This window comes from Pleurodeles waltl, chromosome 3_1, assembly GCF_031143425.1.
Source record: "Pleurodeles waltl isolate 20211129_DDA chromosome 3_1, aPleWal1.hap1.20221129, whole genome shotgun sequence".
Taxonomy (NCBI): Eukaryota; Metazoa; Chordata; class Amphibia; order Caudata; family Salamandridae; genus Pleurodeles; species Pleurodeles waltl.
In genome coordinates this window covers 1943201772-1943217667 of record NC_090440.1, presented here as the reverse complement: position 1 = coordinate 1943217667, position 15896 = coordinate 1943201772, and the positions used below count along the sequence as shown (strand labels likewise).

General features: G+C 48.0%; 1 protein-coding gene across 11 annotated transcripts in view; it reads left to right on the top strand.

Annotated features, from left to right (window-relative positions):
- Positions 1 to 15896, top strand: part of MYO18A (myosin XVIIIA) — an 805500-nt gene that overhangs the window by 604396 nt on the left and 185208 nt on the right. For all 11 annotated transcript variants that reach the window (XM_069226228.1, XM_069226223.1, XM_069226221.1 and 8 more), the window contains 4 exons: positions 1517 to 1627; positions 3005 to 3109; positions 5569 to 5715; positions 6911 to 7024. In XM_069226228.1, coding sequence (XP_069082329.1) covers positions 1517 to 1627; positions 3005 to 3109; positions 5569 to 5715; positions 6911 to 7024 — 477 coding nt within the window. The remainder of the gene's footprint in view (positions 1 to 1516; positions 1628 to 3004; positions 3110 to 5568; positions 5716 to 6910; positions 7025 to 15896) is intronic.

The window sequence follows — 15896 nt, the reverse complement described above, 5'->3', positions numbered from 1 at the left end:
TGCCACATTTTCCTCCAAACTAAGATCTGTCACGTTCATCGCCCTTGTACAGATGCCCAGGTGCGTAAATAAGTAAATGTGCTTTTTCTGTATTACGATCTTGGAAACGCATACAGTGTTTTCATGGCAATAGATGGAACCTGGCGCTTTCGGTGACTAGTGCTGCAGGATGTTTATTGTAAGGGTGCTATGGCCTGTGGGAGCTCTATGCCACAGGGACCTGTCCATGGACGTACCAGGCCTACAGGACAGTGATGTATATGCATTGATATCAGGAGAGCAACATGGAGAAAGAGAAAGGGTCTTTGCAAGTGAGCTGGGTGGGATGAACAGGATCTTTAGAAGGGACTGATGGGGCGAGAGAAGATACATGTGGTGCTCATTGAGGACCGACTGAGTGGGTAAAAGATAAAGAGAAGATAGAGTGGACTGGAGATATTTTGGAATTGTTAAAGAACGTGTAGTTTTTAGTGTAATGGGGAGATGAATGGAGTGGTTAGAAGAGACCAGTGGAGTGATTAGTGGCCAGACTAATGGACTGGAGGACGGAACAGTAGGATATAGACCTAATGAATTTGGGTGCAAGAGGAGGGACCTTTGGGAGGTTTATAATATAGTTTATGTACATGGATAGAGGATGAACGAGTGGAGAGTTTGGAGGCATAACATTTGGGTGCGTATGGTAGAGGTCATGGGTGTTAAATTGTGCAGACTAATCAGGTGATTAGAGTAGAGGTCGTTGAAGTGGTTAATGGAGAGACCTTTTGATGGTTAGAGAAGCGATCTTTGGTCAGATGTGGAAAAGTAGTTTTGGTTGGTTAAAGGAGAGCCCTTTGGATGAATTAGGGTATAGATCTTTGGGTGGTTAATAGGGAAATCTTCCATTTATCATAAAGCAGCAGTTACCTGGATACGCTGGGTGGTTAGATGAGAGATCTTTGTCTGGACAGAAGAGAGCTCTTTTGTGATGAGAGGGGTGACTTTTGGCTGGATTCAGGAAGAGATCTTAAAATGGTTAAAAGAGAAACCTTTGGGTGAATAGAGAAGAGACCTTTGCCCGGTGGGAGAAGAGACTTAGTTATAAGAGAGATCTTTGGCAAAATTTGAGAAGAGAACTTTGGACGGCTGGATGAGAGACATTTGGACTTGTTCAGGAAGAGACCTTTGGTTGTTAAAAGAGAGACCCCCCGGCAGGGTTTTGGTAGAAGGCCTTTGGGCCTTTAAGAAAAGAGATGTTTGGATAAATCAGAGGCGAAACCTGGGGTGGTTAGAGAGAAATCTGGGGGTGAATAGAGGAGAAATCTTTTGGGGTTGAGAGGAGAGGCCTTTGAATGACCAGAGAAGAAGAGAAACATTTGGGTAAATAGAGGGGAAACCTTTGTGTGTCTAGGGGAGAGGTCTTTGGGTGGTTAGAGGAGAAGCCTTCGGCTGGGTCCCATAGAGACTTTTTGATTTTTGGAGGGCGTCTTGAAAATTGTGCGTGTGCCCAGAGCGCTAATGGTGTCTGTGGTTTCAGGCAAAACTGCGCCTGGAGATGGAGATGGAGCGGCTGCGGCAGACTCATTCCAAGGAGTTGGAAAGCAAAGACGAGGAGGTGGAGGACGTGCGGCAGTCGTGCCAGAAAAAGGTACATGGAAACTCGGGCTCACAGTGAGCAGCTCCCCCAAGCGGCGGAAACATAGCTGTCATTTGCCACATTGTACTCACCTGCACCGCCTTGCACACACAGCAACCACCTCACCCACAACTTGGGAACATTTGGACATTGTTTCATACAGTACAGGAGCAGCAGGTCTACACAGTAATTTACTAGTGTGTACCTTTCTCTTGCACTGAAACATAAACCTACACTCCTGGCACCTTTAGCATCGTATTTGCATCATCTCATCCCCTTAGGAATGTGCACGCATGCTATTTATGACTCTTTTACATTCTTGTCCCATAGCAGTATATAACACGTCATGGACGTGTAGCTTCTTGTGTACTGCGATGCTTTCCACAGCAGTGTAAACATGCATTCTTTTCTCACCTATTGCGTCTTCTCTGCAGTATGTTATTCCACTGAAAGTGTACACAGACTACTTTCTGCTATAAGACCTGGTGTGCAGCATTCCTGTTCATTGCAGTGTAAACTTGCACTCATTGTACCTGTAGAGGCTTGTTGGATGAGTTCTGTCCCCTTACCGGGAGCACATATACATTAATTTCACAAGTGGCATCTGGTGTGCTCATTTCCTTTCAGAGCAGTGTACATGCGCATCCATTCTTTTCACATTTTGAAGCTTGTGTGTGTTCCTCCTCCCGTACCAGTGTGCACCTCCACTGCTCTCGCGTCATACATTTTGTGTTGAGCCCTTTCCCTCCACAGCAGTCAGTGCACACCTTTCACCTGTTGCAGCTTGCGTACAACATACTGTCCCATAGCAGCAAGCACATACCTTCCGCTCGCGTGTAAAAAACCAATGAGAACACACCTAGCACCTGTAGCACGTGTACAGCACTCCCTCCTTCCTTAGGCGGCGCGCGCGCACACTCGTCTCATGTGACGAAACTGTCAATACTCACGTGCACCTCTCTCCACACGTGTGCAGCATTCTCTCCTTCATAGGAGTGTACGCGCACACTTCTCTCACATGCGAGAAAGCCGTGAACACAGGTTTACCCCTCTCCTCACGTGTGCAGCATTCCCTCCTTCACAGCAGTGTACACGCACACTTATCTCACGTGTGAGAAAGGAGTGAGCACACCCGTTTACCTTCTCTCCACACGTGTGGATCATTCTCTCCTTCATACCAGGGTTCACACGCACGTGGGGAAGCAGTGAACACACGCGCCTTCGCCTCTGGCCGCACGCAGCATTCCCGCCTCCGCAATAGTGCGCGCCGCCTCCCTAGCGCCCAGCGACCCCCGTGCCCTCCTCTCGCCGCCATGCCGCGCACGTGCCCCGGCTCACGGTGACTGCTGCAACTAACCCCGAGTGCCCGTCTTTCTCCCCCGGCCCCAGCTCAAGCAGATGGAGCTCCAGCTCGAGGAGGAGTACGAGGATAAGCAGAAGGTCCTGAGGGAGAAGAGAGATTTGGAGAGCAAGCTGTCAGCTGTCAGCGACCAGGTACAGGCAGCGCCGCCACGCGCCCCCCCCTCTGCTGCCCGCTGTGTAGGGGTGCCATTGAAAGCACCAGCAGAGTTATATCGTTATATCTCTCTGTGTTCCTAGTGTGTGCATGGGAGGAGAATCGGAGCATTTCGTAAAGCATGTGCCAACGAGTGCAGCGCTACATGTTGGCCCGTGTACGGATCTCAGTTTATAAGAGCCTCAAAACCCCCATGACAGCTCCGCTCCTCAAAGTCCAAGCGAGAGAAGCCGCATATTGCCGGAGTGCTTATGACTAGATGCAGAGCGCCTCGTAATAGCAGGAGGCACGTGACAGCAGCACCGGCAGAGCCCCCACATTAACTGACAGACGCCACATGGCAGCAGGAGCAGCGTGGAGGAAGCACAGGACGAGCGCACCCTCCATGTTATCAGGGTGCCCGTGACAGGACGAGCAGAGCCCCGTTTTATTAGAGTTCACGTGACAGCAGAAGCTGTGTGCCATGTAATAGCAGGACGTAGGTGACAGGGCGAACGAAGCTCCGGTGCTATCAGGCTGCAGGACAGCAGAGTGCCTTCTAGTAGCAGTACGCACATTATACAACTGCAAAGCCCGCCACGTCCTCAAGGTGCACACGACAGTAGAAACAGAATAATAACAGGACAGCAGAAACATACCTACCTGTAATTTCAGGGACCCCACAGAAAGAGGAGTATAGCATCAAGGGGCAGCTCCTCTATTAGAGCGGAGGAGCGTCACCCTCACCCCTTCCTCCCACCAACCCCCACCAGAGCAGCCACTGTAAACCTTTAACAACTAAACAATAATATACTATGTATGGGGTATGACGAGGGGAGTGCACAGTGCACTCCCCTCAGTGCGCATGTGTGTTTGGCCGGACGTCTCGGGCCAGCCAAACACACATGCAGACAGGGCCCTCTGCAGCGCATCAACACAGTTGCTGGGCTGGAAAGAGCCAGCACAGGCTCCAGTCTGCCTGGGAGCGCCCTGGCTGGGTGCTCCCAACCACGCCTGACGCTGCTTTTTTTCTCCAACAATAGTCATAAATGTCAATTTTATGGAGACTTACTTGTAGGAGCTAGTTGTATCACTAGAATATCTGGACAAACACTTTGTTGTGTGGGACTCACTGAAGAGCCTTGTGTTGCAGTGGTAAACTTCAACTAGACTGGCTGATAACTACTAAGAGGCAGATGCTTGCATTGGTAAGGTGTCAGCGCTACATTTTTTAACTCGCAAGGGTGTCTGATTACAGAGACTGCAGGTTGGTTCTGTTTTAATGTGTTAATTGGCAAAGAGGTGATATTTGGTACCTCATTACATGTGGTAAGGGCAAGTAATTTAGGTCAGTTTTATTTTTCTGTGATCTGTTTTGCAGTAGCAAAAATCAGCTGTCTGCAACAGGCAATATGTGAATATTGATTTTTGCTCCTGCAAAATAGCATTTGTGTCACAACGCGAAACGGTGCAAAACAGCACAAACTTGCATCTATTTTTCTACTAAAGAGCACATAGGTGGAGGAACTGTTGTTTAGGCCTTAGTGTAAGTTGTGTTTCATTCTTTCTTGGCGAGCAAAGCTACCCATCCAGCAGCGGGGCTGGTCCTGACGCATGCAGAGCTTCTGGTTTACAGGTGTTGAACAGCACAGCCATCATTTAATTACCAGAGCTACCCCATAAAGGCCGAGCTAACTGCCAGACTTATGTTCTGCATGGCAGAAGGCAGCAGAGCAATCCCTCCGGCAGCAGAGCTGTCTCTCTGTAGGTTTGGACAGCATTGTCTTCACTAATATCGATTAACTATTTTTCAAGTCTGTAGAGCTGACCAGACCGCAGATCTGTCTTCCAGACCCACAGAATTGTAAGTTTGTTCTGTATCCTTCAGATATTAGAGGATTATTCCACGGCCTTTGGAATGAAAGGGTTTATTTAAAAGATAAAGGGGCCTAACCCTTGCATAGAAGAGCTGCTCCTCAGAAAAGATGCATGTTTTGTTCTAAAGATGTTTGATGCCTCCAAAAACTCTAGACTAGTCTTCATGCCTGTAGAACTGTAACTTCTGCAGAGCTATCTCCCACACAGCAGAGCTGTCCATCAGCCCCCTGTGCTGTTTTTTTTCGCAGGCACAGAACATCAGAGCTATTCCTCAAACCCTTCGAGTTATGTTTTGTCTTAAGCAGGTCTTGTAAAACTCAGCAGTTGCTCAGACAGCTGAGTTATCTATCAGACCTTTAAACTTGTATCTTTGGTTCTGCAAAGACATTCTTTAGACAGTATACAGTCAGTGCTGAGTACTGCGGTATAGTGTAGTTCAGCATCTCTCTTCCAGCCGGCTGATACCTTAGGCCCCTAGAGGAGAACAGGGCTACATCTCTTTCCAGCAGGTGTTCCCTCGGGCCTTTATAGGTTAAAGATTTGCTTAGTAGGTACTTAATGTGAGTTTTCTTCTTTTCAGGTGAGCCAGCGAGATTTTGAGACAGAAAAACGTCTGCGGAAGGACTTGAAGAGGACAAAAGCCCTCTTGGCTGATGCTCAGATGATGCTGGACCACCTTAAGAATAATGCACCCAGCAAACGTGAGATTGCACAGCTTAAAAATCAGGTGAGGTAGCTATTCAAGATGGTACTACCCAGAGACAAGGACCTTAAGAGTATGAAAGTTCAACTACTGAGCTGCCCCCTAAAGGAAGACTCCGAGTCAAAACTATATGTATATTGATAAAGGAGAGTTTTCCCGGTTTCATTTTATAAATGCGACTCCCCCCCCCTTCTTATTTTCAGGTAATTCTGATCTTACATCTATTTATTCATAATAATATATTTATTTAGTTTCTTAATTCAAATGAATTAAATCCAGGCTCAGCAAACACTATTACAAATTTAGTTGCATATAAGAAAGTACGTAAATTGTTTCCACACAAACACCTGATACATCAAAATTTACAATGCATTTTTTGTGCAGCAATCCTTTACCTTTAAATACATGTGCCCGTTGTTCAATCAAATTCCCTTTTCCCTGTTATCATTTGATCTTGTGTTTTTCACGCACAACATGAAAACACATCCCACATAGGCTTAAAACAGAGACAACACTCTTTCAACCACACACCTGTCACTGTGTAGCGTGCTACCCAGGTGGAAAATTGCTTCAGTGCCCCACACATGATTAGTAAGTGCTATATAAATGTTACAATACAATACAAATGCTCACTTTCTTTTTAGAAACATTTTGCATGTTTTGTCACAATATCACAAGTGGTCATTGAGAAAATATCAAACAACATTCGCTTTAAAGAAGCCCCTCCCCCCCCCCCCCCCCCCCCATGAGAAATGAGGGACACTTTGGGGTTTCATATTCACATGGAGTATGCAAATCCATTTTGATATTGTACTTTAGGGCTTTGTTTTCTGAGTCATTTATAAAAGTGATGTATTCTCCAAGGAGATTCCTTGCTAGTCCACTAAGCATCACTGTATTGAAAGTCGTAAAGAAGAGGAAGGGTCAGCGCCTGCTGTATTATAGCTAGCTTACTATTCTCCAAACAAACAGATCTTATAGTTTAGCACAATGGAGTAAATGCCGTCAAGCAGCAGAGCTGGCACTGAGGTATGTAGAGCTTCTGCTCCACAAGTGTTGAAGGCATTCATAGAGCTACAAGTAAATGCAACGTTTATTTGTGTGTGCATGCTTGACTGCTTTGAAGGTTGCTGCCTTGAAGGCCACATTGGTCTGAGAGGTGTATTGTAGTGACCGCCTTCTGTGTGCTTATTTGCTTCTTTTTTTACCTTTTGTGAAGTTGGAGGAGTCTGAATTCACCAGCGCTGCTTCCGTCAAGGCCAGGAAGTCCATGGAGGTGGAAATGGAGGACCTGCACCTCCAAATAGATGACATTTCTAAATCCAAAGCAGCGGTAAGAAAGCATGCCTTGGTGATTCTCTGTAACGTATCCTCACTGCTGTATTGCACTCGTAAAGAGTTGACTGACCATCAAAACTCATTAAGTAAGTGAAAGCAAAGGGGGTGTGCTCAGTAAATGCTCAACTCAGCAGTGCCTCCGGTAAACACCCACTAGCAACTCCACTACCACGGTCCCTTTTTATGACTATCGACAAAGAACTGAATTCTGCTTCATTCGTTTATGATCGATGCCACTCATGTTTTTTCATGTTGTTTGTTTGTTTTTTAGATGTCTTATGTTTCTGTCTTGTTCGTTGAATGTCTCATAGGTGCTATATCATGCACTGTATGAGTTGTATGTACCAAGCCATCCATTGGTCAGCAGAATGTATGTGCCCCAGATGTGAGTTTATTTGTCTAAAGATAATGTGGGAATTTACATTTGTGGACTGTGCCCCACTGCTTGTATATTGATGGAGCGCCGCATAATAACGTTGGGCCATTCTGCCAATCTACTGACACTCTTGAACTTTCCTTCTATTGTAGTACCCAATATCCACCTACAGATCCCATAGTGTACATTGTTGCTAAACTTTCTCTGACAGTCCTTGGATTCCCACCCACACAGTTTTACAGGTGCCTGTCGCTCCTATCTGAAATTCAGTGCTGCAAAGGCCAGTGAGCCTTGTTCTTGAATTATTTACCCGTAGATTATTAGTTCTGATTAGATAAGGGAAATTCTTTAATTCTGTATGAAGTCGGAGTGAAAAGTCAGCTGCTGCATGGCACCATCCAGCAATCTGGCATGGCATAAGAAGTATATTTCAGTTTGGTACCCATGAGAAGTTATTAGTTCCCCAGCAAAGCGCACATCTTTCAGTGTTCCTCACTCCTGCCCCCAAGTGACCCTCCCTGTTTACTGTCGAAGATCTTCCCTCAGACTGTTGCGCTGCGACTTGTTGGTCGGTGGCTGCATTAATTTTAATTTGCTGTACAACTTTTTTTGGTACCCTACAGGTGAGGTCAGCTTACACACCCGTAGTGAAAATTCTTATTTATTGGCACCCCTCTCTGCTTCTTGGGCGCACAAAGAAAATAGAATAATAAATTTGATTTGCAGGAAACAGCGAGACGAATATGCAAGTGGAATGGAGACCCTGTCATTCTGGTTTACTTCCTGCTTCACCAAGAACATTGCAGCCCACTTCTACCTGGACTTGTGTGTAGGTCATCCCTGTCAGTCCGGTGGCTTTGAGGGTGTTCCAAATCACATTTTGGATATTTCAACCACCTCTGGCTTTGTGATGGAAAACTCCAGAAACGATTGGCTACTGTACCCTCAGTGGCTGACACTTGTCCCTTTCCTTCAATTGCACCTCGGGCCCCTGTACCATGTCTCTCTACCACACCACTGGTGCCAGAGAAATGTACTGGATTACCCGCGAATTCCGAAGGACAGAAGAAGAACTTGACAGGGACAATGCAATGATGAGATGCAGCCATGTTTCACTGACAGGCAGTCCCTCCAGCTAGCTGCAAGCATGGATATAGATGCAGGGATCCTGGGTGTGGTGAAAACCTGAACCGTGATCACCAGAAGTATCATACACAGTCACCTTAATATTATCTTTGGGACCTTGACTTTATTTTTTATAATGAACCAGTAAGCTTTATACGATACTTTGGGGTATGTAATACATCTAACTGGGCGTTGCTCTCAATTGTATGTGCCAATTGTATAATAGCATTTCATGCTAAGAAGTTAACACCCAGGCCAATACGAATCACATACAGCACCACCCTTGATACTGATAGATGTTTTCCATGAACACTAGGGCCTTGGGAAAAGCTCAGCACATGGAACTACAACACTCCTAATCCAGAGCAATCTATTTAGTATGTGATGTTACCAAGTACTTTTTTTTGTGGCTTTCATTTGATTCTGCACCATAAAACCTCACCCTAGTTAGGTTTTGCCTATACATACCCTACCCTAGAGGGATGCTGTGAGCTTCACCTACAATGAGAAGGCTTCACTGGTCACTCACTAATTCATGAAAGGGCCCGCTCTACTGATCAAGTGTTTTACCTCATGGTTTCCTGTAAAAGGTATTCCGTTCTCTACAGACATTTGCCTCAACCCTTGTTTCCCTCTGCTTTGTGCACGCCCACATCCAGGCATTCTTATGTGGGGGAAATGAAGTGGCAGGACACAAAAAGGTGGCCCATTTGTGCTAAGGTGCCTCAAATAATGTAAAGATTTTTATAAAAGAGTCAGGACAGTGATTTAAAAACAGACCATACAGGAAGTACAGTGTGCAAGCTAAAGAATGTAATTACTCGTCAGTTCCTGTCTTGACATCTTCTGTAGGAATAGATAGACTTTCTTGAAATAGGCACCAGGAGATCCTGCAATGCATCTAGAATGGAAACACAACATACTTCAGAAGTCTGAGGGTATCTCAAAGCCTCAAGGTGACCATTTGAAATACGGTAATGCATCAGACTCAACATTGGGGTTCCTTTGAATTCAGGCAGATATATCTATTTGCCACCTTCACCACCTTGATGGACTTAATTGGCAGACCCTCAAGGCCCACATTAACCTCGAGTCCTAATACATCACTATGAAAAGGGTAATTACCAGTTCACCAACAACCCTGGCCAAAAAATACCTACCTTAGGACAGAGGCAGGGGAGCACAGGGAGCCATGAAATCACCTGAGTAGAAATCAGTGTATGCAAGACAGAATATACCTGCGATTAGCTGTATTATGATATGTGTTAAGCATCTAGAAAGACTCACTAAATCATTCCTGTAGTTGTGAAATGAATAAGCGATGTCTCTCTTTAAGTAGCACCTCATCGGTCACCGGTAAAGACTGCCCAGTTCCTCAAGTCAAAAATCTCTGCAAGAAAGAATTTCTCCTTTACCACCCTTCCTTTACATAGATGCTATCACATAGTTCTCAATTTGCCTATGCATTTTCTATAACATGCACCACTCAGTTGCCCCATAGGCAGACTTTTGCTATATACAATCATAAGAAGAATGTAAAATTCTGATGGATACAACTACCTGTGGATTCCTCACCTGATGAATACTCCCATGGCGCCAGCATTCGACGGAAATCTTCTTACTAGTCTCTGCACGTCGACGAGGACGTCACTCTAGCCCACGCGACGCCGTCTGACGTCATACAGGCAATAAGAGGTCCTCGCCGACGTGCCGATGACAGTTCCCTTTTTTCCGTGCATTCGAAACGGTTATCTTCGAGGGAGCTACTGTTACCTTCGTGGTTACAGTGTATTGTCTGCTGCGTAGTCTTCTCTGCGGTAACAATGTCTCAGAGGAAGTCGGGTTTCAAGCCCTGTCGAGAGTGTGGGGGCAAGATGTCAGTTACAGATCCTCACTCCGACTGTCTATGGTGTTTGAGCTCCGACCACGACGTCTCGACTTGCGATTCATGTCAACACATGAATCCGAAGGCCCTCAAAGAGCGTGAGGCCAAGTTATTCATGGCAAAGTCAAAGAAGAAGGAGAAACATCATAAGAAGTCTTCTTCGCCAAGGTCTCACCGGCGTCATCGAGACTCCCGGCGCCGTAGAGACTCACGACGTCACTCCAGCAAGGAGTCTCGTTCGAGGTCACCTTCGGCTCGGCGTCGGAGGACTTGGGAGGTCAGCCCCACGGTCACGCCGCATCCATCGACGCCGTTGCCCTCTCCGGCGTCACCGACTTCGCCTGGTCAGGCGTCAGTGATTGAGGTGGTGCAGCCTCTTGTGTTTTCTCCGGCGTCGCAGACGTCGAGGTCGGGGTCGCCCTCGATCCAGGCACCCCAGTATCCGGCTTTTCCCACTCCTGGAGCCGATAGTACCGCGTTTCTTAATGCGATGTATACCATCTTTCAGCAGATGGCTCCAGGAGCTGCTCCGGCTGGTCCTTCGGGGCCCTTGGCCTTTTCGTTGGGTGATCCTGCGCCTCTTCGGCCGGCACCCTTTATGCCCTTTCTCCCTTTTGGGAATGTGGGCTCGGCGCCGGTGCCGACGTCGGTGGCCGCTCTGGTGGCTTCGGATGTTTCGGCCCCGGAGGTTGCCCCTCCGTCGAAGTCAGGATTTTGCCCTGTGACTCCGGTTGGTCCATCGGCTCCAAGACCTCGTCCTCCGGCTCCTGCCTCGGCGCCGAAGCTGCCTGTGGCGCCGGACGCGGCGTCAGATGCTTCTGGAGATCGGCGCCGTTCTTCGACGTCAGCGGAGGCCATGTCGACTCCGCGTATCGAGGAGAGACTTCATTCGAGGAGGCGTGCTCTCCGTCTTTTAGAAGAGCAAGAGTACCAGCGAGTCCTAGAGGAGGGAGAGATTGAGGACTCTGGAGACGGACTGCATGGTCTGGATACAGCCAGTGGGCTGGACACTTCCCCTGAGTGGGACCTTTCATCTCCAGGGGAATATACGGAGGAGGCTGCTTCCTTTCATGCTGTGGTGAGGAAGGCAGCAAGCTTTTTGGACCTGCCTTTGCCGGTGGCAGAGGCAAAGCAGAATTTGCTGACAGAGGTATTGCATCCGGCCTCTGCTGCAGCTGAGCCTCTCTTGCCATTTAATGAGGCTTTGCTGGATCCGGTGTTGGAGGTGTGGAAGAAGCCGGTGTCTTCCTCGGCCGTTCATAGGGCTGTGGCCAGGAGGTATCGAGCTGCACCATCTGACCCTGGCTTTCTCTCTAGACACCCTACGCCGGAGAGCTTGGTGGTGCAAGCCTCCTGTTCCTCAAAGTCAGCGCCTGGTTCCTTCCCGACGGTGCCTGGAGACAGAGACTCCAAGAAACTGGATGCGCAGTCCAAGAAAATATTTTCGTCATGCAGTTTGGCGTTGAAGGCCACCAACGCAACGTGCATTCTGGGGAGGTACATCCATGCGCTGATGGATGATATTTCGTCTTCATTTACGGAGCTTCCCCAGGGTCTCTTGGATGTGGTCTCGGACGCCCAGGCTGCCGCGACCCAGATTATCCAGTCTGGGCTGGACACGACCGACTCGGTGGCCAGGGCGATGGGCACGGCTGTGGTGGCAAGAAGACAGGCCTGGCTCCGAAACTCAGGGTTCTCTGCGGATGTGCAGTCGACCCTGCTGGACCTCCCGTTTGATGGGGACAGACTGTTTGGAGCCAAGGCAGATTCAGCCTTGGAACGATTTAAGGAGAGCAGAGCCACAGCCAAATCGTTAGGACTGCAAGCTCCTTCTTCCTCTGCCTCTTCTAGAATTTTCAGGAGGTTTCGGGGATTTGGGCGTGGCTCTTATTCCTCTTCCTTTCGGGGGAGGTTCCAGCAACCCGCCTCTTCCCTCCCCTATAGGTCATTTAGAGGGAGGGGGAGGGGTGGGGTCCGTACCAGAGGAGCCTCTCAACAGCACTCTGCCTCTTCCTCGTCCTCTGGAGGGGTGCAGCAGGGGAAGCAGCCTTAGGCTTCCACCGTTTCCCACTCACTCCTCTCCTGTAGGGGGAAGATTACAGCATTTTCTCCACAAGTGGAAGTCTATCACAACGGACACTTGGGTTCTCGGCATTGTGGGAAAAGGCTACGCCCTTCCCTTTCGGGAGTTCCCGCCCCTCATCCCGCCCCGCCCATCTTATTGTTCAGAAGAACACCTCCTGTTGCTAGAACAGGAGGTTCAAGTCCTCCTTTCAAAGGGCGCGGTAGAGTTGGTCCCAGAGCAGGAAAAGGGTCGAGGTTGTTACTCAAGATACTTCCTGATTCCCAAAAAGGATGGTCAGTTGAGACCAATCCTGGATCTGAGGATCTTGAATTGGTTCCTCAAACAGGAAAAGTTCAAGATGCTGACCCTAGCACAGGTGCTTTTGGCGTTGAACAAGGAAGATTGGATGGTGTCTGTCGACTTGCAGGATGCTTACTTTCATATCCCGATACTCAAGTCGCACAGGAAGTATCTCCGGTTTGTGGTAGGGTCGCAGCACTATCAGTTTGCGGTCCTCCCGTTTGGTCTTACTTCAGCACCTCGAGTCTTCACAAAGGTGATGTCAGTAGTTGCGGCGGAGCTCAGAAGGAAGGGGATAGCAGTATTCCCTTACTTGGACGACTGGTTGATCAAAGCCAAGTCCCCGGAGCTTGTGTCGCATCATCTGCAGTCAACAACCCAGTTGTTGTTCGACCTGGGCTTTTCGGTGAACGTGCCCAAATCTCACCTGGAGCCCTCTCAGCGCCTCCTGTTCATAGGGGCAGTACTGGATACAACATTGAGTCGAGCCTTTCCTCCGCCTCAGCGGATTCAAGATATTCAGGAATTGGTTCCAATGTTTCGAAATGGAGCAGTAGTTCCAGTCCTCAAGGTCCTTCGTCTGCTCGGTCTGTTCGCCTCCTGCATTCTGTTGGTCACGCATGCTCGCTGGCACATGAGGGCTCTTCAGTGGTGCCTCCGAAGGCAGTGGTCTCAACACAAGGGAGATTTAGAAGGTACTGTCAAGATCTCCAGAGATGCTGCTGTGGAATTGAAGTGGTGGATTGCGGGCAACAATCTTTCACAGGGAAAGCCGTTCGCGCAGTCGCCACCAGTGGCCACGGTAATAACGGATGCCTCCACCCTAGGATGGGGAGCTCATCTGGGGGATCTGGAGATCAAAGGGCTTTGGTCTCCAGAGGAACAGGTGTTTCATATCAATCTGTTGGAGTTACGGGCTGTACGTTTGGCTCTCAAGGCCTTCCTCCCATCCCTTCGTGGTCAGTCGGTACAGGTCCTGACGGACAATACTACCACGATGTGGTACATAAACAAACAGGGAGGAGTAGGGTCGTACCTTCTCTGCAGAGAAGCTCTTCGGCTATGGTCCTGGGCAAAGGACCATCAGATTTGCTTGGTGGCAAATCATCTGGCCGGGGTCTTGAATGTACGTGCGGACAGTCTCAGTCGCCAATTCTCGGCAGACCACGAGTGGCGTCTCCATCCAGATCAAGTCTGTTTAATCTTCCAGATGTGGGGGTTTCCTTGGATAGATCTGTTTGCCACTCAGGAGAACGCGCATTGCCCGTTATTCTGCAGCCTCCAGTATCCGATGCAGGGAGCGTTGGGGGACGCGTTTCAGATAACCTGGTGCGACCAGTTGCTTTACGCGTTTCCCCCCATACCCTTGATTCCTCGAGTGTTGAGGAAAATTCGCCAAGACCGGGCCCAAGTCATCTTAATAGCTCCGGATTGGCCAAGGAGGGTATGGTACTCCGACCTTCTCCAACTCTCACTGTGCCCTCCGCTCCGTCTCCCTCTCAGGGCAGACCTCCTCTCGCAGTCGCAGGGGCAGGTTTTACACCCCAACCTCCAGAGTCTGCACCTACATGCTTGGAGATTGAACGGGGCAACCTGAGTTCCTTCTCTCTCCCGCCTGATGTAGTGGATGTTATCTTAGCGGCCAGGCGACACTCCACTAAATCTATCTACGCTAATAGGTGGTCTAAATTTGTTATGTGGTGTGGAGAGAGACAGATTGATCCCTTACATGCTCATCTGTCACATGTTTTGTCTTTTGCACTGTCTCTAGCGCAGAAAGGTTGTGCAGTAGCTACCATTAAGGGTTATTTGTCGGCCTTGTCAGCCTTCATTTGTCTTCCAGACCAACCATCGTTATTTAAATCCCCTATTGTTCTCAGATTCTTGAAAGGTCTTCTGAATCAATATCCTCCAAAACCATTCGTTATGCCTCAATGGGATTTGTCCTTGGTCCTGACTTTCCTTATGGGGTCCCCTTTTGAGCCTATGCATTCTTGCCCCTTAAGGTATTTGGTTATTAAAACAGTATTCCTGGTAGCTATAACATCTGCAAGGAGAGTGAGTGAGTTGCAGGCCTTATCGGTTAAACCCCCTTATATAACGTTTTATGGGGATAAGGTGGTGTTGAGGACCAAGGCTGCTTTCCTTCCGAAGGTTGTTTCACCCTTCCATTTGGCTCAGACAATCACTTTGTCCACGTTTTATCCTCCGCCTCATCCTTCAAAGGAGGAAGAAAGACTACATCGCCTGGACCCAAAAAGGGCGTTGAGCTTCTATATCGACAGAATGAAGGATATCAGGCTGGAGGATCAGCTGTTTGTCGGATACGTGGGCAAGAGGAGAGGAAAGGCAGTCCACAAGAGAACACTCTCCAGGTGGGTTGTTCTTTGCATTAAAATCTGTTACTCTTTGGCAAAGAAGGATCCGCCTGAGGGCATTAGAGCTCACTCCACCAGAGCTAAGTCGGCCTCTTCGGCCTTGGCCAGGGGTGTTCCTGTGGTCGACATCTGCAAGGCCGCAACTTGGTCGTCCCTTCACACTTTTGTGAAACATTACTGTTTGGACTCTGAGGTCAGAAGGGACGGTCATTTTGCACGGTCAGTGCTGCAGGATTTCTTGGTTTGACCATTTAGGCACCCACCGCCGGGCGTGGTACTGCTTTGGGACTCTATTCATCAGGTGAGGAATCCACAGGTAGTTGTATCCATCAGAAGAACGAGTTACTTACCTTCGGTAACGACTTTTCTGGTGGATACATTAGCTACCTGTGGATTCCTCACGGTCCCACCCGCCTCCCCGTTGCCTTTTTAGTCTCTCCAAGCAATCCTTGAGTGTGCTCCTTTTGGTCTTCAAAGTTGCAATGCATTTTGCATGTATGATATTTGTATATATGTGTATATTTATATATAAATCTATATATATATTGGGTATATACATGATTCGTATGTATAAATATATTTATTTGTTTAAAAAAAAAAAAAAAAAAAAAGAAGGTTATATTAAATCTACAGCTATTTTATTGCAATGTTGTGTGATTTACAATATTAAGAGATGTTGCTTTGCTCTTTCATTGCATTGGGTTATTATTATTCTCATGCACGTAAAAAATGTTGGTA